This window comes from Gossypium raimondii, chromosome 8 (assembly GCF_025698545.1).
Source record: "Gossypium raimondii isolate GPD5lz chromosome 8, ASM2569854v1, whole genome shotgun sequence".
In the NCBI taxonomy this organism is placed as follows: domain Eukaryota; kingdom Viridiplantae; phylum Streptophyta; class Magnoliopsida; order Malvales; family Malvaceae; genus Gossypium; species Gossypium raimondii.
The window spans coordinates 20,036,594-20,059,915 of record NC_068572.1 but is presented as its reverse complement, the minus strand read 5'-3'; the positions used below and the strand labels follow the sequence as shown (position 1 = coordinate 20,059,915).

Below are 23,322 nucleotides of genomic sequence, written 5' to 3'. Positions count from 1 at the left end.
GAATAAAGTAGGATTTATAAACTGAATTAAATATATCGGACTTACGAAATAAATAGACCATAATATATGTGATCTTATTAGTGGTCGATTATGACTTTATTATATATGTCTTTGAATATATATTATAAAGTTTAATTATTATTATGTTAACTAATAGTATAATGTAAATCAAAGCTAAAGGATTTATAATGCAATTATACCTATGTATTTATTGTAACATTTCGATTTCAGGCCTAGTCGGAACAGTGGTTTCGAGACCACAAATCTGATGAGGAAAAATATTATTTTATTATATTTTTATGGTCTACAATATCAAGGAATGATTTTTTGAAAATTTCGTTTGAAAATTTCAATGTTTGGACACTCAATTTAGTCAAAAGAACTAAATTGTAAAAAGTGCAAAAGTCGAGTTCTACATGTTAGAGGTGTCCAATTTTTATGAAATTTTAAATTGGAGGTCCTTAAATGGAAATTAGACCATTGGTTAAATTGTGGACAAAAATGGACATGAGATAAGTGAAATAGAATATTTTTAAATGAAGGGTATTTTAGTCATTTAGTAATAAAAAAGAATTAAAAGGGGAAAAGATGGCAAAATATGCTCATCTTCTTCATTTGGCTGAATTTAGCAAGGGGGAAGCCATAGTTAGGGTTTTCAGGCTTCCAAGCTCCATAGTAAGTGATCCCAAGCCCCGTTGTTAATGTTTACGTTTTTGGAGTCCCTATAACTTGATTTAGCTCATTCTAGCAATAATTTAACCTAGGGTTCATATTTGGAAAAATATCCATAGATGAAATGTGTTTATTTTGATGTTTTATGGTAGAATATAAAGCTTATAGTTATGTTAAACAACTTTTGCTAAGCGATTTTAAGTGAAATGAGTAAAACGACATAATCGGTAAAAATACCTAATGTTCATAAGTAAGTGTTAGAGTGGGAATTTGATGTTGCCATAGAAGGGGAAAATGTTCAGCATTTCAGAAAACATAAGAGTAAGGGATGAAGTTTAATTTCCGAGCTTTGGGACAAAAGTGTAAATATGCAAAAGTTTAGGGGCAAAATTGTAATTTTACAAAGTTGAGTCAAGGACTTTTTAATGAATGTGAGTATTAAATAAGCTAAATTTGCTATTATAAATCAAGAAGAACGAAATCCAGAGTTAGACCGGGAAAAAAAAAGGTTGAGGACTAAAGTGCTAGATTTGATCATATTTTGTACCGAGGTAAGTTTATGGTAAATAAATGCAATATTTTGATATTTATTATTAATGCTGTTATTTTTCAGCAATTATGTATTTATTTCATGAAAATATTTAATGTTGACTCAAGTATGAGATGACAAAGAATCAGTGATAAAAGCCCCATTGAAACATTGGGAATGTAATGGATACAAATGTCATGAATTTAAGGGAATGAGGTCCCATGTAAGACCATGTTTGGGACATGGCGTTGACACCGAGATAAGAGGTCCCATGTAAGACCATGGCGTTGGCACCGAGATGAGAGGTCCCCCATAAGACCATGTCTGGGACATGGCATGGGCACCGATATGAGAACTCCTATGTGAGACCATATCTGGGATATGACATTGGTAGTACAAGAAACATCCCATGTAAGACTATGTCTGGGACATAGCTTTGGCATGTTATATTCAGACAACAGACTCGAGTATCCTTAGTATTCCAAGTGATTCAACGGGCTAATAAATAGACGATGTTACATGAAAGTTCAGGTAAAAGCCTAATAGACAAGTTCAGGTGAGTTAATAAGATTAAGAGTATCTCAATTATCAATTGAGAAAAGAAATTTCAGCAAGGAAGGAGTAAGTTATAATCATGAGTTGTTTAAGCAAGTAAGTAAGTAAACAAGTAAGAGAGTAAGTAAAGAAGAAAGTAAAGATTTTAATGCTTAATTAAAATTTATGAATATAATTGTTTATGATAAATGTTGTTATTTATTTATTTGTAAACTTACTAAGCTTTATGCTTACTTTCTTTATTTTCCTTCTTTCTTTTAAAGTATCGCTAAGTCAGTTCGGGGATCATAAGGACGTCGGAGTTCATCTCACACTATCCACGAACATCTCAGTATTATGTAATTTCGAAACGTGTAAAGTTATGACATATATAGGGACTTAGTCATTTTGAGTGTGTTCATATGATATGGCTAATGATTTGCTATTAAAATGGCTAATTAAGAACATGTTTGGTATTATGGATGTTTAAATGTGGGTTAATACAAAGAAATTATAAAAGAATAAAAATTTGCAATGGTTTAGTTTTTGGACAGCAGTAGTGATGTGAATTTGAAAATCACCAAAATTAGTGTAAATGGAATTAGAGAATGAATGAGATATATAATTAAATCTTATTGAGTTTATTTTCATATGAAAGAAACAATCTGGCAAAGGAATTTTATATTATGAGATATTAGAATTTTAGTGAGTCGAGGTCGAATGGTTTCTAAAGTCTCCTATTCTAAATTTAGAAAATCATTAAAATTGTATAGAAAGAATTAGGAGTTATAATTTATATGTATTGATTCCTTAGTGAGTCTATTTTCAGTATAAGTAAGCTGAAGCACCGTATGAATTATGTATAATGAGATATTTAATTTTTAGTGACGAGAGGTCAGGACTATCGAATAGTGAAACAGGGGATACTTTAGCTAATAAACTGTATTGATTGGCCAACCCAAAAATTCTGAAAATTTTATGGTAAGAAGGTATATGAGTCTAGTTTTAGGGAAAATTTATGGATCTAAAGTTTGAGTTTCTTAACTTGAGTTATAATTAATTTAGTGACTGTTGCACAGGTGGACAGTTTTATTGTAAATAGTGAAATAAATTATTTTGATTTGTTTAAGTAATCGGAAAATTTTTAATATTCTCGGTTTGGACCAAAATCATTTTCATTGCATGTTTTAGCGTCTCGAGGATCCTTTTTAGGGAAATATTTATTGAACATGAGAGAATTAATTTTAAAAGTAAATTTTTATGCTCCAAATTAGTAGGTTAAGTCAGATAACGCTTCGTACTCGATTCCGGCAACGGTCTCGAGTAAGGGATGTTACATTTATGTATTGGACTGTGGTGGGGGCTTAAAATGTTTTAAATGTTAGAAATTTATTATTAATAAATAGTTATAATATAAAAACATTATTATAATAGAACATAGTGAGTGGGGGAAAGGAAAGAGAGGAAAAATCATTTTTTTCTTTATTCTTCATGCAAATCGAAATAGAGGGGGAGAAGATAAGAACTTTCGGTGTTGGGGCTAAAATTTTTACAAGCTTCAATTGGTTAGTATATCCTAGTTCATTTTACTGGAATTGTATGTTTTTGGAAACCTAATAGCATGAACTAGCATACCCATGTTGAAATTTGTGGAATGATTGTAGTTAATAGAAATTACTATGGTAGAAAATCTAAGTTCTTAATGTTATTTTGGTAGATTTTTAAAGTTGGAAGTGAAGTGAGATGATTTGTAAAGTAAATTCATGAAATTGTACATTGAGGATTATTATGGAAAATTTTGAAAATATGGGGGTTAAGTTGTTTATTTATGTGAAATTATCAATGTATAAAAAAATATGTCATTGAGATATTTTGAAGTCTTTTATTTGAAACAGCTTTTGTTTGGGTGCTTGATGTTGAATTTGTGTTATTTTATAGAGTAAAATTTTACTACATTTAAAAATTAGGGATTTAATTGAGTAAATTATAAATGAGAAGGATTTTATTATAAATTAAAGATATATATAGGCTGTATATTAAGGGTTAAGTATTCGGCAATAGTGGGTTATGTGTTAATTGTGGAATTAACTTGGTTGATATGATGGATTAAATTGTATAGGAAGTAAATGTTTTGGGGCAAATGTGTAGAAGTGTAAATAAGTAGCTAAATGTATTGAATTGAATGGTATATGAAATTGAGATTAATATTTAGACTCAATTTAGAAACGAGTAGAATGATAGTTTGATAATTTTAATTATTAGTGTTTAATTAAGTACAATGATTAACTTAAGTGGGTGATAAATTAGTAATTAGTATTTTCAAAGTGGGATCAAAATAAGGGACTATTTAAATAAATAGTCCATTAATTTGATGAGTTTTGGTTAGTGGATAATTATGAGAGAATTATATATATGTATAATATATGTTAAGTTATAATAAAAATGAAAATGATATGAAAATAGGAATAAAATAAAAGAAACAAATAAAGTAGTGGAGGAAAGAAAAAGGAAAGAGAAACAAAAATTAAAGCTTCATCTCTTGCATGCCGATTTGGGGAGAAGAAAGGTTAGCACCATTCGGCCTTTAAGTGTCATTTTTGAAGCTTAATTCTATTGGGATGATTTGATTATTTTCAATTAAATTTTATATTTTTCGAACCTTAAAATTATGTAGTAGATTACCCATGTGGAAATTTAGAGAAATTATAATTTTTGTGGAAGTTGCCATTGTTGAAAAACTTTAATGATTGAAGTTGTTTTGATAGAATTAGAGGTTAAATTGTTAATTTTGTGAAGTCTAGGGATTGTTTTGGTGGATTGTTCTTTGTGCTGGAAATTTGAGTTGAATTACTAAGTTTAGTGAGTAATTAAAATATTTTGTACCATGAGTTTTTTTAGTATTAGCTTTCAAGGAGTTTAATGCTATAAATTAAATTAGCTTGGTGTTAAGTTATAAAAATCAAGAATTTAAGGATTGTTAATAAATTATATGTATATTTGGTTAATTATGGAAATGATAAATTCAAGGATTAAATTGTGAATTAATTAGAAGTATGAGTTTCTTTGAACCTTGTGGAATAATTGGTTGAAATGGGACTTTCTTGATTTTAATTAAATAATATGATTTATAATTGGGGATTTAATTGTATCGAGGGTAAATGTTGAGTGCAAATAAGTAAAAATGTAATTAAATGGTAGAATGGTTTGAATTTGAACTTGATATGGTATTTGAATTAGTTAATAAATTGATTTATTATGTTTTGATCGTGAAACGAGTATATCAACTGTAAATCAGGGAAAAGAGAAGGTTGCGAAATAATCATCTGAGATTTTAGGTAAGTTCGTAGTCCCCAAACTCAAACTTTATAAATTGTTTTAATTAATCTAGTTGCTACTTGATGCCTTAATATATATCCCTAAAGTAATTGTTAATTAAATTGAATGGAAGTTTATGGAGATATAAGTTAATTCAATTGAATGGAGGTTTATGGAATATGACATTATAGAATAAATTAATGTATGATTAGTAGATAATTGGAGTGGAAGTGTTATTAAATTATGAAATTTAAGATTGAGTTATGAAAATGTAAACAATTTATGGACTTGCAAATGAATAATTGACATCGTCGATTCGTTCAACTAGCACTGGGCGCAAATATCGTTGGTTTATCCAACTAGAGCTGGGCTCATTAATTATTCATTGGTTTATCTGACTAGCACTGGGCGCAACTTTCGTCAGTTTATTTGACTAGTGATGGACACACATTCGTTGGTTTATCCGACTAGTGCTGGGTGCAAATATTGTTGGTTTATCCAACTAGAGCTGGGCTCACTAATTATTCATCGGTTTATTTGACTAGCGCTGGGCGCAACCTCCGTCAATTTATCTGACTAGTGTTGGGCACACATTTGTCGGTATATCCGACTAGCAGTGGGTGCAAACTCTTTCGCGGATTATCTACTAGGCATCGGGTGTCGTGTATCAACTGGACTATACAACAAGATTTTTATGAATGATCTAAGGAGGATGGTTATAGGTATTACTAAAGAAGGTTGTGTTTTCTTATGTATATACATTTATTCATTAGAAGATATGATATATTCTTGAGTTAGATTATTAAAGTTGTGAAATAAATTCAAATGCTTTAGATATACTTGTGGTTATTCGAATAAGTAAAGTTGCTTAATGTGAATTGGTTTGTGTCATAGGATAAGTAAATTGTTGATTGATCTATGCAAAGCTATTTATATAGCAAGTGATGTGAACTGAGATATATGGTCAAACCAACCAAAGGTGAATACTTCTAAAAATTGAGTATAACATGAAATAAGGTGATGAAATGCATGAAATTGAAATGGTCATATCTTGTAATTGTATGTTTAGATAGTAGTATGATGATATAATTCAATTTGAGCATTCATGTATCGTATCATGTCTTAGAATGTCTGGATTATAGAAATATCACTGAGTTTTACTCAACGTACAATTTTGTTCTCCGTGCGCAGGTTAGGTACTCTCTTTTGATCGTCGACTCAGCATCCAACAACAACAATCCCAAACTCAAGTGTGGTGATGTTTAATTTTGTAATGACATGTACCTAGGATGTCTTTGGTTGTTAGTTGTTTTCTGAATGTGATATAAATTGAGTTATAGGTATATGTTTATGGTTGAAGCTAAATGTTAGTATGCGTTTTGACCAAAGGCTTGATATGTGTATGAAACTTAAAGCTTGGTGTCTTAAGTAGCTTTATGTTAGGCTAAATTGAGTAATTTTGGTATACTTTAAACTTTGATTTGGATGATGCATTGTTGATGTGTTTTGATGATATATAAATGTGGTACCAATGAGGGTACGTTGGTTAGGCATCTAGGATAATTGTTTTGGCGTGTTTTAAGTGTGTTAGATTGTGTTTTGAATAGGTTAAACGATTGGTTTTTGAGTTGCTTAATGCCCAAAAAAATAGGAAATGGTAAACTTATGGTTTAAGGCACATTTTTGGTCCACACGGCCAGACATACGGGCGTGCGAGGCCATTTCGAAGGGTACACAACCTGGTACACAGGCGTGTGGCTTGGTCGTGTGACCCTAGTCAGTGAGTTACACGGACACAGGCTAGGACACGGTCGTGTGTCCCTACTTCAAATGTCCACACAATCTTAGACACAGGTGTGTCTGGGCCGTGTGATTCACACGACCTAGCCACCTGGCCGTGTGAACTCTGTAGTAAAAAAAAGTTTGCAAATTCTTCTTTAACTTTTCAATTGATTTCTATTAGTCCCAAAATATTTTCAAGGGAACTTTAAAGCTCGATTTTGGGACAATTCACATTTTAATGATGGAATTAGAATATGATTATGATTACTTATGAATTGGTTGTTAAATGCTTCGATTGGTTGGTAATATTCCATAACCCTACTCCAGTGACGGATACGGTTTTGGGGTGTTACACCATATTTATTCTAAATTCTCAAAAATTCTCTATCAAATTTAATATTCAATCAATTTAATCCTTTAACCAAAAACTAACAAAAATTACTTTATAGTTTATTCACAACCAACAACCAATACTCTAAATACATCCTATGACATCATGAACAACAAGAATTCATCAATGGTGAAATTCAAAATTTTTAATAGTTTCAAAAACGAAGTTACGTGTTAATTGGACCTAGTTGCAATGATATCAAAAACACAAAAATTACAAGAAATAAGCTCAAAATGAACTTACATGCAAAGAAGACTTTGACAGAACCCTACAAGCTTCTTCAATGGTGAGTCCCTTTTAATTCTCAGTGGTGACCCCTTTTGGAAGATGATAATATGTTTTATTTATTTTACTTAGTTTATCTTTATTAAATTACAACTTTAACCTTATTATAAACTTATAATTTAACAATTAAAAGACCTTTAATCGTCCATTTACATTCACTGTGGTCCAATTACTACATAAGTCCTCCTTCCTTTAATGATTAAACCACATAATCCCTACAAATCAATTATGAGTATATTTTCTATCTTTTGAAATTTAGTCATTTTTCTGAAATTAACTAGGTAAACATTAAAATTTCTTCACCAAAATTTAATATGGCTCTAATGTGACTCCATAAACATTAATTGAATAAAAAAATATGAACTCACTTGTCAGAATTGAAGTCCCAAAACCACCGGTTCCGACACCACTAAAAAATGGGATATTATAGGCTTTTACTTACATCAAAGTGTATGAGTCATGCATACATAGTCTGCCATCCTTTTAGGATTTAGGTATGCCACACTGTGAATGTCACAAGTGAATAAATCTATAAACGAATTTAAGATCTATTCTTCTAGGGTCATGTCCATTGTACTGTTAGTCCAGTCAGTCACATCTACATCTCTATCTTCTAGGTGTCATCCACTTTGATGCCTAAGACAAGACATCTCCCTAATTGGACTTGATAGATGACATATTATTCTTTTAATTTGTTTACTCATTTTCGATTAGACTAAGAAAATGTAACCGTCTACGTTAATAATCTGTCTTTTTGTATTACGATCTGAGTTAAACCTTTAGACAACCAATAAGCAACATTTGCTTCCATTTTACTTTGCATGCAAAAACCTTGTAAGGAAAATTATACAAAGTATATTAATGTAATCAATGAATTTGTTTCATTAACCAATCTGTTCGAAAAAACTACAAGTTTATAAACAAATATACTACACTCAAGGCACCAAATCCAACACCAAGATGGTTGCATCTGATGTTAAATGTCGCAAAAACAACCATAGGATGTCGTGACACCAGCCTGAGGAGGCCAATTAACACGTTTTTCATCTGCACAACCTTAATTAACACGTTTAGTAGTCTATAATTGACCTAGTTTGTTCATCAACAACACTACTATAAATATTAGTGCCCAAAACTTAATTAGGGGCATTCTTTTGATTATTAAATTTTCTTCTTCTTTGATTTAGGATTTTTATATCAGTTTTTCTATTCAAACAATCTTCATTTTCAATTGAAGTTTCATTTTCAGTTCTTTTTGCAACTTTACTTATTTACTTTCATTTATGCCTCAATCAAATCGCAACCAACTTCTATTTGAAGGGTTTCACGGATCAATATTCAGCAAATAATTTCAGATCTAGATTTATCTTCTCTTTTTTTTTTTACATTTTTATTTTGAGTGCTTAAAATTTGATTAGGGCAAATTGCATCTCGAATGGCAATGAACTAAGAACCCTAGGAAGATTGACGAACGAAAATGGGAGTGATTGACTAAGGGTTAAGGGCTTCCCTTATATTTGTTGGCTTAGGTTAAACGAGATTAAACCCTAAGATTGATGACCCTATAAAGTAACTTAGGTAGATGAGGCCGAAAGGATAATTTACTTAACACCACTTAATCTATGCTGATTTAAGCTATGAGGTCAAAAGATAAGTACATTAAATCGATCAATTAGTTTAGTTATAGGTCAAAAGGTGTTAACTAGGTTCACCATTAGCTAATTTGTTAAAACCTGAATCTGAAGTTAATCATGAACACAAATGTGAGTTGATATTCTATTCGCTTAAATTGATTGAAATTCGATTATTTTAGTGTAGTAATTATTTTTAAGCTCTTCACCTTTTATTATTTCCTCTGTCGCAATATAATTAGTACGTAAGTACTATTTAGACATAGTAGTGTGTGATTTGCAAGTTAGTTTAGACAAACCTTCCTTGGGTACGATCCTCGAAATACTACCCTGTGTTCTGGTATAACACTTTCTATATTATAATTTGACATGTATACTTGCAGATACCGCACTTTATATTTATATTTACAAGCCTTGGCGCACGCACGTTGGGACGCGGTTAGAAATTGATCTGCTCTAATTCGGTGTAGTAGATTAAACTAGTTTTCATACTTTAGGAGTTTGAATACAAGCATTTTTATTATGTTTTAGTTAAGTTCTCTTAGTTTATTTTAAATCTAATAAAAAGTGTATTTTGAGTCTTTTATTGACCTTAGGGGCCAAATAAGGCTTAAAGGTGAGCCAATGTACTTAGTGTGTGTGTAGGAGACCATTCAAAGGTGTAGAAACTCCATACTAGTTGACGTGTTGCAACACGAGAAGTTTGATGTCACAACATAAAGGGCAGGATATAAGAATCTCAAGATTGTGTTTGGTGTCATTACATGGCCAAGGGATGTCATGACACACCCCTAAAGTTATTCTGAACTTGAGCATAATGCCTTCAGTGTCACGACATAGACACCAGAGTGTCGCGACATCGGCCTTGTACGGTAAATACTTACGAGCTAGTGGCGTTTTGGTCTACACAATGAAAAGTTAACATGAGAACAGCAACTGACCTAGGGTTGAGGACAACGACAACCCTAGCTCTATAAATAGGCTTTTAAAACACTTGTGGGGGACAACTTTTCATACTTTCTGATTTTCTTTGTAATTTAATTTTTAGTTGCTCTTTCTTTTAGGCTTTAGGTTTTCTTTTAGTTCTTTTCTTTTAGTGTTCTTCGAAGAACTTGCTTTGTAGATGAGATTGAATCTTGAGGATTTTCAATGCTTCAATTATTGAATACAAAACAGAATTCTCTAAACTCTACTTTTGTCATATTGTTTATGCATATATTTTATATCAAGTTTACGATGTTTATTGATTCCATAAGAAACTAATCCTCTTATAGGGGATTAACGAGTGGAGGTGTGATTAACTAACTATCATGTAGGGTTTTCTTAACATATCAAGTGTTTGGGAGAGGAAGAACTTAAACCCTAGGCTTGTCGATCATAGGAAGTCATTTATATGGGAATTAATCCAAAATTCGTTTGGTCTATCCGTGAACACCTTAGCCCCAAACCTGTCTGGACTGTGAGGTTGAGAGATAAGTAGTTCTTACAGACTCATTAGTTTATTGGAAGATCGAGAGATCCTGCTAGGATAATGACTAGTTAATTAGGTAGAAACCCGAAATAAGAATTAGTTATAACCATCAAAGCAAGCTAATCACTCATGCCTAGAATTGATTAAGTTTATAAATTAAGTTTTCCAAAGTTCTTTTTATTTAGGTTTTTGTCATTTTATTTCTTATTTATGAAAACCCAAAAATATTTCTTTTATATTTTTTTACTAATATAATTTATTTAAAATACTAATTAGATTTATTTACGTTTAAGTTAGAACTAATCTAGTAATTCGCCTCCCTTGGCTATGATCCTTAGAATACTCATCCACTCCATTGTAACTATATTACAACCTGACCCGTATACTTGAGGATAATCCTCGATTTTATATCTTTTATTTGTAGTATTAACACTCTGGACGTTAGTACGTTTGGAGGCGGTCAGAAATCCATATGGCAATCCTATCGTGGGTAGGTAGAATGTCATGTCATAACAAGAGACCATTGATTGTGGCCATAGGTCTTGTTTAGGGACCTTATCCCACTCAATCTTTAAAAAAAATGCAAGGTTTTTATGTTTCATTTCAACCATGAATGATTTCAAACATGAAAGGTTTAGGCTATGAATTCCACTATTGTGAATGACACTAAATACTACAAAAGTCATACACCTAACGCACCAACTTTCGATTCGTTATCTATTTGAACTCAGGCTTTTACTTATATCAAAGTACATGAGTCACGCATACATAGTCCGCCATCCACTTAGGATTTAGGCATGTCACACTATGAATGTCACAAGTGAATAAATCCATGAATGGATTCAGGATCTATTTTGCTTGGGTCCTGTCCGTTGTACTGATAGTCCAGTTAGTCACATCTATGTCTCTATCTTCTGGGAGTCATTCACTCCGATGCCCAAGACAAGGCATCTCCTCAATTGGACTTGATAGATGACATATTAGTATTTTAATCAGTTTGCTCATTTTCGATTAGACTAAGGACATGTTTAGGTTTGTCTACTAATACAAGTTGTCTTTCCGTATTACTATCCAACCTCGTAATATCACTTAGTGTTAGTTAAACATTAGACAATTAATGAGCAATATTTGCTTCCATTTTGCTTTGCATGCAAAAACCATTTGAGGACAATAATATAAAGTATATTAATCGTAATCAATGAATTTGTTTTATTAACCAGTCTGTTCGAGAAATTACAAGTATATATTGATGAAAATACTATACTTAGGGCACCAAATCCAACACTCAGAGTGATATTGCATCATCGACGACTCAAGACTACCTCAAATAGGAAATTTTATTATCGACAAAATTTTTTAACATTGAAGCGGGGAAGAAAATAGAGAGAGATAAATATTATAAAGTGGAGGAATGATGGTAGAGAATGATGATGGGTTTAGGGATGATGGAGTATAGAGGGAGAGCCCCCTTTTTATAGGCATGAAGGATGGGTGAGATTGAAAAGAAAAAAACTCATGGTTGAAAATGCATTGTAGAATAGGTGTTTTCATCGAATATCTGAAAGAGGAGCCTCAAATCTTACCCGGGATTCCCAGGATCAAGGCACTTTTAGCAAGCTTTGAGTGGTGGTGGACAGAAAGCGTGTCTAGCTGGGCGAGCTTTCCTGTTGACATGTTAGGGACAATGCGCCTAGCTAGACGTGCTTTTTTTGTATTTAGTGGAAAGAGTGTCCAGCTCAACACGCTTTCCCTGACATGTCAGCAAGAAAGCTCACCTAGCTGAACGCTAATTTTTCGTAATTCGGTGTAGCAAATTAAACTAGTTTTTGCACTTAAAGAGCTTGAATACAAATATTTTTATTAAGTTAAGTTTTCTATCTTTTCTTTGAATTCAATAAAAAATGTATTTTGAGTCTTTTTATGACTTTAGGGGCTGAATGAGATCAAAGGGTGAGCTAACGTATGTAATGAATGTGCATGATACCATGCAAAGGCTTAGGAACTCAAAGCTAGTTGTTGTGTTGCAAAACAAGAAATTCAATATCACAACATAGGAACATAATACATAATTGAAGGATCAACAGGAAATGAAAAGGAATAGGTTTCATATCTTTTTTCTTTTTCCAAAATTAAATTTAAAATCTAAAATTCAAAAATTTAAAAAACAAACCCCAAAATTTCTCAAAATCTCTTCTTCTTCATTTCCCATTTCGCTAAATTCACCATCATTATCGATTCTACACCATTTCCGTCGTCGCTATTGTCTTGCCATTGTCTAGTGGTTTTCTTCGGTCACCCACAACTCCACAACTCCACCATTCATCATCATTGATCTTAGCTCACCAAATCATTACTTACCCCAAGCATTCATCGGTCTTCAGCCATCCCTCACCACCCATAACCAGTAACTAAAATCTATCACCCAAAAATAATTATTTAAGTTTATTTTTTACCTAATTAATATTTAGATAATATTTATACTTAGATATTAAAATTATTAAACTTTATTTTACTAAATTAATATTTAAAATACTGCACTGTATTAGTTTATCAAATTAAACTAAAAATATTACTAAATTTATATTAAAAATTATAAATCTGATAAAAGTATCAAATTTAAAAATTTTTGAAAAATTTTGGAAGGTGAAACAGAAATTTATCCCTTTTTAAATACTAATTATAATATTAAAATAAAAAATTCAAAACACAAAGCATCGAAAAAGAAATTTTAAAAAAATTAGGGAGCCGAGGCCGCTGCCAGCCCCCTTCGAAGTCGCTCCTGCCATGGTTAATGTGGTTTTCAGAGGAATATTGGAAGGGAGCAAAAAATTAAAGGAAATAAAACGAAGAAAATGTTTCTTCTTTAGACCTACTCCTTCAAATGCTTCACTAAGAAAATAGGTTTCTGGGGTATTTGAAAGCTAAAAGTTTTAGTTTTTCTTTTTTTCAATTTTTGGATTAAATTTAAGGTTTGAGATGAAAAAATAAGATGAAATTTGAGATTATTAGAAACTGGAACTTAGTTAAAATTTTGGTTTATATTTTTCTGGATGAAATTAGATAAAGAAGATGGGTTTTTTTGTTATTAATTTGACGAATTGTTTGAAGAAGATGAGCAGGGGTTTGTCTATGGAGGTGAAAAAATTTCGAGGTTAAAATCAGACAAGAAACGAAAAATTTTATTTTTTATGATTTTATTTTGGGTAATATAAAGATTGGATAAATTATTTTTTAATCCCTAAAATGATCGCAAAAACGGATATCACGTGACAAAAGTGCCACATGTAATCATTTTATTTGTTAAAAGGGCATGTCACCAAAAAGTTAACCGCGTTAGGATTATAGATCAGATTGGTTAACGAAATTAAACTTACGCTATTAAATTGGACAATTTAAAACTACAAGTCATATAAAAATAAACCCTTAAATATAGGTGGCTTGTCCTGCCATTAACTGTTTTTTTAATCAAAGCTCTAAATCATTTCATACAAAATTAAATTCAAACCTCCATCAATTCTTTCTTTCTTTCTTTTTTAAAACTCATAGATTAATTTCACAAAACTCATTTTTGCCATTCATTTCATATGAAAATAAATGTGTTTTCGTAAAAATATCAACTTTACAGAATAATAAAAATAAAGTGAATAAAACATGGAACTTATAAGTTATTCGATTAATATATGTAATTTTGTCAAGATTAAATATTGTATTGATAAAAAAATCCACATATATGAAACTAAGAAAAATTATTAAGTTTGAATATGAAATTATATATTAAACTTATATTATATGGCCATATAGTCATCGAAACCGTGATAAAGAACAATCATTTATATTTTAGCACTTGATACCAAGTTTGAATATGAGACAAGATAGAGCATCCTTATTCACATGAACCATAATAGACGACGTAAACAATACTCCAAGAACAATTAATCAAGTTAGAACTAAATTATAAAACAATCAAATAATAAATAAAATAAAATAAAATAAAAGGATTAAAAAGTAAAAAATGCAGAAAATTAAATAGAAGTACATTTTAGTATAATAATTTAGAGGTTATTATCCCGTGTTGATAATAAATAAGCTGTGGAGAAATTACAACACCATGAAAACATCATTTTCCAAGTCTAAATGGAAATGAGGTGGAAATTTCATGTGAAGCCTAACCGTGTAAGGAAAGCAAGAAATTTAGATCCAAGGATAGACTAAAGTGTCGATGACTCTTGACCAAAGGGACTATGAATAGTTTTTTTAGGTAAAAGTATTATGAAGGTATTTGTATTAGGATTTAAATTGTATTTAATTTTTTTATTTAAAAAATGAATAAATTAGTCTCTATATATTAATGTAAAGAGTAAATTTGTTATTTTAGTTAAAAATTTTATTAATTTGTACGGTTAAAAATTATTGTGGTGATGGAATAACTAAATAATTATACGTGGCTTGTCACATGCACATCATGCTAATATACGTGGACAAGTTTTAATAGTAAAAATAGATGGAATTTCTTAACAGAAAGACTAATTTTCTTTTTGATCTAACATATAAGAACTAGTTTATCAATTTTTTTAATAAAATAAGCAAAATATAATCTACCTTTTAGTACAAAAGATCTCTAAGATATTTTTAGATAGATGAAATTCTTTTATAATGGTAATGCTTTGCGCACTTATAAAAGGCGAGGTGTTAGCAACTCCAATAAATTATAATTAATAAGATTTAAACTGATGGGTGGAAGATATATTGGGATTGAGATGAAAGTTTCCCTAACAGTATGCATGATCTTGTGTCTTACTTCCATTGTGCATGCCGATCAGGGGAAGGCTGTTTTCTTTGAACCTCCTTATACTCGTGAGTATAAATTATTCAATATATCTTCTATTTTTTACTTAAACATTATTTTTTTAGACATGATCATCCATCAGCTACTCATTGAATATGTTTGATAGAATAACAATCACTAAGCAAGTGAATTTTTTAAATGACTTATTAAACAGCCTCAGCATGCTATGGTACACAAAGCTATGGAAATATGGTGGCGGGAGTTAGTGATGCGTTGTGGAACAATGGAAGAGCATGTGGAAAGAGTTACAGAGTTAAATGCTTAGGAGGAGCCAATGAAGCACCGCATCCTTGCAAGAATGGTAACACTGCGGTGGTTAAAGTTGTTGACTACTGTAAAGCTGGATGCCAAGGGATTATTAACCTTTCTAAATATGCTTTCTCTACCATTGCTGATCCTGACGCCGGTATAATCCAAGTTGAATTTAATGAGTAAGCAATAACCCTTCTCCTCTTTACTTGTTGTACAAGTTCATGCATCTGGTCGTGGCCAACTTTAAGGTTTTGCTTGGTAGAGGGGAAGGATGAAAAACACAAATTTTCTTTTCATAAGTGTGCTTAGTTAGAGAGATGGAAAAATAGAAAGAAAATTATTTCTCATTTTCATCCATTGTTGGTAGAGGTGAATAATGGAAGGAAAAAAAAAACATTTGTAAATGATTGTTTTTTTAAGTAACATGCACATCTCTCTAATTTTCTCTCATCTCATCATTTCAAATTGAAAGGATTGATTTTTATGCATTAGAATTAATTTTAATGCACACTCAATTTATTTTCTTTCCATTTTTCCTTTCCTTCCTCCCATCCTTTCACTTTTCCACCTAACCAAACACATCCTAAAAGTATTTAATTTTTTATTTTTCTCCGAGTCAACTCAAAGTAACCCTTTCACTATCTTTGTTATACCCCTACCCTGATTGGGACACGTGGCAATATGAGAACCAACCAAAGAGGCACCCACAAGCAACCCTCTGTCTTTTACCGTTTGAATGGTGACTTAGTGACAGACTATCCATATGCCTCATACCCCCACGAGAGGGACTGTCCATCCTTAACCACCCAATTGGACCCTCTATTAAGCCATCCACTATTAACTAATACGCTTTCCTCAAGTGGGAACCACCACTATCCTATAAATATCCCAAGCTGGAACATAGTAAGAGGACTCCTCTCCACTCACAAAACCTTAATACACTAAGCTTTTGGTCTTTTCTACTTGAGTCCCTCTTTATTTTTAGCTCTTGATCTTAGAATGGATGAACTAATTTTCTTCGATACCACCCCTTCTCCTCCTCCACTTTTGTTGATACCATGTATCAACAATCTTAAAAAAAATACTATAATTAAAATTAAATAAAATAAATAAAATTCAAGCTAAGCTCAATCCAAACTAAAAAAATCTTTATTAATAGCCCCTAATACCATTTTCACGTTTTTCCATTTCTTATATACACAGGGTTTGAGTTTGATGCTTCTACTCGAAAGGCTTTTTAAGGGCAAGTGATGTTAATCGAATAGTTTTGAAATAGGATATCCTCTTGTAAGGTTTCCTTTTATTTGTTCATGTTTCTTTTTCTCCAATAAAACTTTGTACCCGGTGATGTACAGGAAGTTTATATTATATTATACTAGTATTTGTCACCCGCTTATACTAGATCTCTTACTTTTTATTTATTTATTACAAAATTCAATTTAAAGTTAAATTAATATTTAATTAATCAATATATTCAACTTTTATTTTAACTTGTTATTATATATTATATATTTGTTAATTATGAAACATATATTTGTTACAATCATTTTAAATAAATCCAAATTTTTTTCACTCTCATTAGTTAAGTAAGAATTTTAAAAATAAAAAAGTTTATATTGTATTGAATACTATTTTTTAGTTCAATAGAATAGAGATCTTAAATTAACTAACATCAAGTAATTAAGTAAACTAACTCTTTTAGTTACATCTTTTTAAGTGTATAATGAATTGAATTTATTTTTCAATTTTCCAATAATTGGTTGAACATCGACTCTAAATTAACTCACAAGCCAACTACGAATTCTCAACAGAAGGGATAACTACTCATAACTAATCACAAGAATTCAATTGAGCTTAACAACTTTGCTCAACTTGCACCAGTTACTTCCTCTAATATTCTCCTCGAATTTCCTCGCTAAAAAACTTCAAATGTAACCACATTCAACCTATCGTGAAACTGAATAAAAAATCCTATGGTTAATGGCTTGGTAAGAACATCAACCACTTGATCATTTTCAAGTGCATGCTTAACACAAGCATGCAACACAGGATTTACTATCAATGAAATTGTGTTGCAATTATGGAACCAGATAATTGGAATTCCATTAAGAGTCAGTCCTACTTCATCAAGCAATGAGTGAAACCATGTAAGTTCAGATGTTGCATTTGCCAAATTCTTGTACTTAGCTTTTGATGTAGACTGGGACATCACTCTCTATTTCTTGGATGAACAACCAATCAAATTGTCACCAAGATACGCACAAAAGCAAGAAGTGATCTACGATCATCAAGTGAGCTAGCCCAATCAGCATAAAAAAATCCCATTAACGAGACTGTTGAAGGATAAAAAATACTATCCCATGACCAATTGTACCACAGATGCATCTTAAAACCTGTTTGTCAGCACTCCAATGAACATCACAAGGCATGTGCATGTATTGACTAACCTTGTTGACGAAAAAGGTTATATTAGGCCTTGTTAAGCACAAATATTGCAAACCTCCAACAACTTGTCGATACTTGGTACCATCAGCAAGAGGAAGAGATGATAAGGTGGGGGAACTCACCATGGGTACGACAACAAGCTTGGCGTTGGCCATTTCAGCTTGTTCCAATAATTTTCGAGCATATTTCTTTTGAGACACATGCACACAATCACATTCCGAGTTACTTCAAGATTAAGAAAGTAGATAAGTTCTCCTAAGTCTTTCAAAGAGAATTGTTTGTCAAGATACTAGATCATTGATAACTCTTGAAAAGAGTTATATTTCATGCCTTTAGACCTAGCCAATTGCTTGAATACATTTTGTTGCATTTTAGGACATTTTAGTTAGCATTTTAAATATTGCATTAGGACTTGGACTGTGTTGGAATTAGGTGCTTTTAATCGCTTGTGGTGGAGTTCTTTTGTGTCTTGGTGTGGCAGGAACAGGTTTTGGAACGAGGAAATAAATGAGTGAAGTTTTGTCAGGGCAAAGTGCAGACAGTTTGCCAGCATGGATGCCGTGGCAATGCTGGGAAGACCAAGTCAAGATTGTTCGTGCAACAGTCCCAGGTCAAATTCAAACTTGTACGAGATAAATCCTCCTAGAAGTGGAGAATATAATCACAAGCTATTAGCTGACCATAGCCTAATCTATCTATAAAGGCCAATGAAGGGAACCTAATGGCGAAAAAAAGTGGGAGAGATCCTTAGGCATGAATAAGTGTTCGGCTGGGCAAAGGAAAGGAAGTCGAAGGTAGTCTTTTTTAGCCATCATAGGACGCTGTGCCGCCGAAAAGTGGACTGCGCAAGTGAAAGTTGTTATGCGAAGTTCTTCCATTTTTTCATTAGTGTTCCTTCGAAAGTTTGAATTGAAGTAGTTGAACATAATGTCAGAAAATATTTTGGTTTAGAATTTTATTTCCTATCCCATGAGCTAAATCTCATAGGGTCGGGATTACTTTTGATGAAACCTTAAACTATTTTTATGGATGCAGTATATATCTAATTTACTTTATTGTTTCATTTGATTGTTCTTATTTCTTAATTAAAATGCAAACAATCTCTAAACATAGAAGACTGTTCGCATACTTATAAACTGATTCTAATTTCGAAAGGGTTGGATTGGTTGAATTAAAATTAAATGAAATGAGCAAGTATTTGATAGACACTTGCAGTTGACTCTAGACATAGAGTCACGATCATACAGAAGGAACTCATGCATGATATCTAAGAAGCCTATAGACATTGGTAAGGTAACTTGAGGTTTTACTCTTGTGAGAGGCATGCCATTTTAGAACTCTTATGTGTAATAAAGTAGATATGATTTTTCCAAGGCATTATTGACAGTAAGGGTTGATTCTAGGTAATCCCGATCTTTCGAATCAACATCACTCTATCCTTATTCTTTATTGTAGTAACTTTGCCATAATATATTTAGTTGTTTATTTCTTTGTTTACATTATATTTGGATAATCACTCTCGTTATTGCCATTATAGTTTTGCTGTCACTTTTGCCATAGCATTTCCAATTATTCATCAATTCCATCTATCGCATACATTATCATTCCTTTGAATTATCATTACATACTTACCCTAGTTTACCATAGCATCTTAGTCGTCAGTCTTGCCATAACATTAACCATATTACAATAACTTAACCAATTTTGTGCCTCAATCTGATCCTTGTGGGAACGATTCTCACTCATCACGTTATTACTTGAACCAACATGTATACTTGCACAAAATCACACATCATTTTAAATGCAACAAGTTTTTGGCGCTATTGTCGGGGATCGACAATTTGGTGAATTTTAGTTTGGTTATTTTACTTAGTAGTTTTATTTAACTTAGTGTATTTACTTTTTATAGGTTCTACACTAGTGCATGAGGAGATGCATTCCTGCTAACACATAATATATAGTTACACCAAATATACAAGCTCAGCAATTCGAGTTGAAACTGGTAATGTTCCAAATGTTACAAATCGTAGAACAGATCAGTGGAATCCCTACTAAAGATCCACGATTACATTTAAGACTTATTCTAAAAGTATGTGATTCATTCAAATAGTAAGGTGTTCTTGAAGATGCACTGAGACTTAAGCTATTCCCGTATTCTTTAAGAGATCGTGCGAGAGCATGGCTAAATGCTTTACCGTCGAAAATAGTGGCATCATGGAATGATCTTTGCCAAAGATTCTTGCTACGGTATAACCCACCTACTTTGAATGCTAAGTTGAGAAATGATATTACGTCTTTTCGGTATATGGAGGAAGAAACGCTATATGAAGCTTGGGAACAATTGAAGGAGTTAATTAAGAAATGTTCGATGCATGGATTCCAGCACTGGACTCAAATAGAGATGTTTTATAATGGGTTGAATACGTATACGAGGATGGTAGTTGATGCGTCTGCCAACGGTACTTTGTTGAATAAAACTTATAATGAAGCATATGAGATTTTGGAAAAGATTGCCAATAATTATTATTCGTATTCGACCACAAAAGTTGGGAAGGGTAAGAGAGCTGCTGGTAACATAGAGCTTGATGCAATCACATCGTTAATGACCCAAGTATCTTTTCTAGCTAATATGATTAAAACCATGAAAAATCCAACTGTAGTCCATGAGATGAAATTAACAGAGTTGTCATGTTTTTATTGTGGGGAAAATCATGTGTTTCATGAATACCCATCAAACCCAGCGTCAATATACTACATGGGTAATTCCAATCGAAATAGCAATCCATATTCAAATGCCTACAATTCAGGGTGGAAGCAATATCTGAATTTTAGTTGGGGTAATCAAGGTGCAAAAAATTTCAACAATGCTGCAAGACAGAATGTCAACAATGCACTGCCTGGTTATGTTCAACCTATGCCGAGGCAAGATACTTAATACGGTAAAAAATCATATTCTACTTCCATTGAAGTTTTTTTAAAGGAATATATGGCCAATAATGATGCTATAATTCAGAGTCAGGCTGTATCCCTCTGAGCGCTTGAAAATCAAGTGGGGAAAATAGCAAATGCTCTAAATTCAAGGCCACAAGGAGCATTGCCAAGTGATACCGAGAATTCAAGAACACAAGGCAAAGAGCAGTGCATAACTATCACCCTTAGAAGCGGGACTCAGTTGAGTGATGTTCACGATGACATAGCAGAAGAGGATAATGCAAGTAACAACCAGGTAAAGATCCCAAAGCCATCTAAAAAATATATTGCATCTAAGAAGGGTAAGCAGAAGAATGTTGTGGCAGAACTAGATCAGGTTGCCAACAAAAATGCCACATTAAAATAATATCAACAACTAGAAGGACGACCGCCTCTACCTTTTCCATAGTGATTCCATAATTCCAAACAAGATGCTCAGTTTAAAATATTTTTAGAGGTTTTGATGCAACTCCATAGTAACATACTGCTAATTGAGGCTTTAGAGCAAATGTACAATTACGTGAAGTTCATGATAGATATACTGTCGAAGAAGCACAGATTGGGAGAATTTGAGACTGTTGCTCTCATTAAAGGGTGCACAATGATGTTGATAAATAAGTTGCCTCCAAAGTTAAAGGACCCAAGGAGTTTCACTATCCCATGTTCAATTGGAAATTATTATGTAGAAAAAACATTATGTGATCTAGGCATAAGTATAAATCTAATATGTTTGTCTATTTTCAGGAAGTTGGGAATTGGGAAAGCGAGACCTACCACAGTGACATTGCAATTGGCTGGCCGATCTTACACCCATCTAGAAGGTAAAATTGAAAATGTATTGGTAACTGTGGATAAATTTAACTTTCATGAAGATTTTCTTATTTTAGAATGTGATGTTGACCATGATGTACCAATTATTCTTGGAAGCCTATTTTTTGCTACTGGCAGGACCCTAATTGATGTGTAGAAAGGTGAGCTAACCATAAGAGTGAATGATCAACTAGTTACTTTTAATGTGTTTGATGCGTTAAAATACGTGGATGAGAATGATGAATGTCACACCATTGACTTGATAGAAACAGTAGTGGAAGAATTTGTAAAATTTTTCTATAGAAATTCTGACAGTGAAGATGATTTGATAGAGCAAGGTGACACAGTAAGTTCTGAAAAGCTTGGTGAATTTATGGATGCCTAGTAGATAGTGTTAGAGTATGCCTAAAGATCAATCATGAGATGGTTGTAATAACATACTTGATTTATCATGTTTATTAATATAAGGCGTTACCATTATTATTTCGGTTTCTTTTCTGTGTGCATAAATAAACTGTTTTATAGTAATGTCTTGAGAATAATATGATTATTCTTAAAAGGTCCTTAGTCAAGTATTATTGTTGGCTAGGACAACAATAATGCATTAAGACTAACATGTAGTTGATTGATGATAAAGAGTTGTCATTGATATGGAATGTCAAGATCGATGCATGAATATGTGTGTTAGAGAACAACATATTGGACTGACCCGTTATGAGTATGTTTCTTGGATTATTATGTAATTGTCACAACATTACTCATAGTGATTAATATGTATATGATCCTCAGACTTGAGATCATCATAATCCCAACATCATGAGTTGTGTATTTTGATACAGTCAAACGTACACCGTAACTGGTTGTTCTATAAAGGCTGATGTTGGATATACCACAATCTGTGTAGAGGGATATGGTTGATCGATATAGGATAAGTCCCTCCTACATAATGGGAGTAATATCTTAGGCCACTTGATTGAGTGAGACTAGAAATGCATGACCATGCTCAAATAAGCTGATATGAGATGTCATACTTATTTTTATATCATAGTCTACTTAAGATATCAAGGAATATGGAATGGACTATGCAAGTGTGACTATTCCATGACTTGTTCCAATCTAGAGATAAAGGACTTAAGGATTATTGCATGAAAGGTTAATCATAAAAGGTTATGTCGAGTCATGATTTCTTGTGACTTAGGTAGCAATGATGCATTGTTAGGTGCCACTCATTGTTTTTAACATTGGAATCGGTCTAGTATTACTGCTAACGTTAGAAGAACCTACAGGGTCACACCCTATAGTTGAAATGACTGGAATAAAACATAGTTGGTATTGTGTTTGGTTATTACTTGAATTAAATTAATTATAGAATTAATTTAATTGGGTAAT

The 23,322-nt window shown here is 32.2% G+C and overlaps 2 protein-coding genes across 2 annotated transcripts; both read left to right on the top strand.

The window, feature by feature from the left end:
• Window positions 1-15,280: 15,280 nt before the first annotated feature.
• LOC105790986 (EG45-like domain containing protein) lies at window positions 15,281-17,109 on the top strand. The gene is made up of 3 exons (XM_012618807.2): window positions 15,281-15,464; window positions 15,611-15,887; window positions 16,912-17,109. The coding sequence occupies exons 1-3, from the start codon at window positions 15,341-15,343 to the stop codon at window positions 16,916-16,918; spliced, it is 408 nt and encodes a 135-aa protein (XP_012474261.1). The 5' UTR covers window positions 15,281-15,340; the 3' UTR covers window positions 16,919-17,109.
• Window positions 17,110-18,660: 1,551 nt separating this feature from the next.
• On the top strand, window positions 18,661-22,318 carry LOC105793184 (uncharacterized). The gene is made up of 6 exons (XM_012622109.1): window positions 18,661-18,763; window positions 20,268-21,075; window positions 21,235-21,460; window positions 21,563-21,753; window positions 21,868-21,964; window positions 22,091-22,318. Exons 1-6 carry the CDS (start codon window positions 18,661-18,663, stop codon window positions 22,316-22,318), a joined length of 1,653 nt encoding a protein of 550 aa, XP_012477563.1.
• The last annotated feature ends 1,004 nt before the right edge of the window (window positions 22,319-23,322 follow it).

Bases quoted from the DNA above. Each gene is read 5' to 3' on its own strand.
- LOC105790986 (XM_012618807.2), top strand. From the start codon at position 15,341: ATGGGTGGAAGATATATTGGGATTGAGATGAAAGTTTCCCTAACAGTA. The intron at 15,465-15,610 runs GTGAGTATAAAT...CTTATTAAACAG, and splicing joins CTTTGAACCTCCTTATACTC to CCTCAGCATGCTATGGTACA.
- LOC105793184 (XM_012622109.1), top strand. From the start codon at position 18,661: ATGAGTGAAGTTTTGTCAGGGCAAAGTGCAGACAGTTTGCCAGCATGG. The intron at 21,754-21,867 runs GTTAAAGGACCC...GTCTATTTTCAG, and splicing joins ATAAATAAGTTGCCTCCAAA to GAAGTTGGGAATTGGGAAAG. The intron at 21,965-22,090 runs GTAACTGTGGAT...ATTGATGTGTAG, and splicing joins GTAAAATTGAAAATGTATTG to AAAGGTGAGCTAACCATAAG.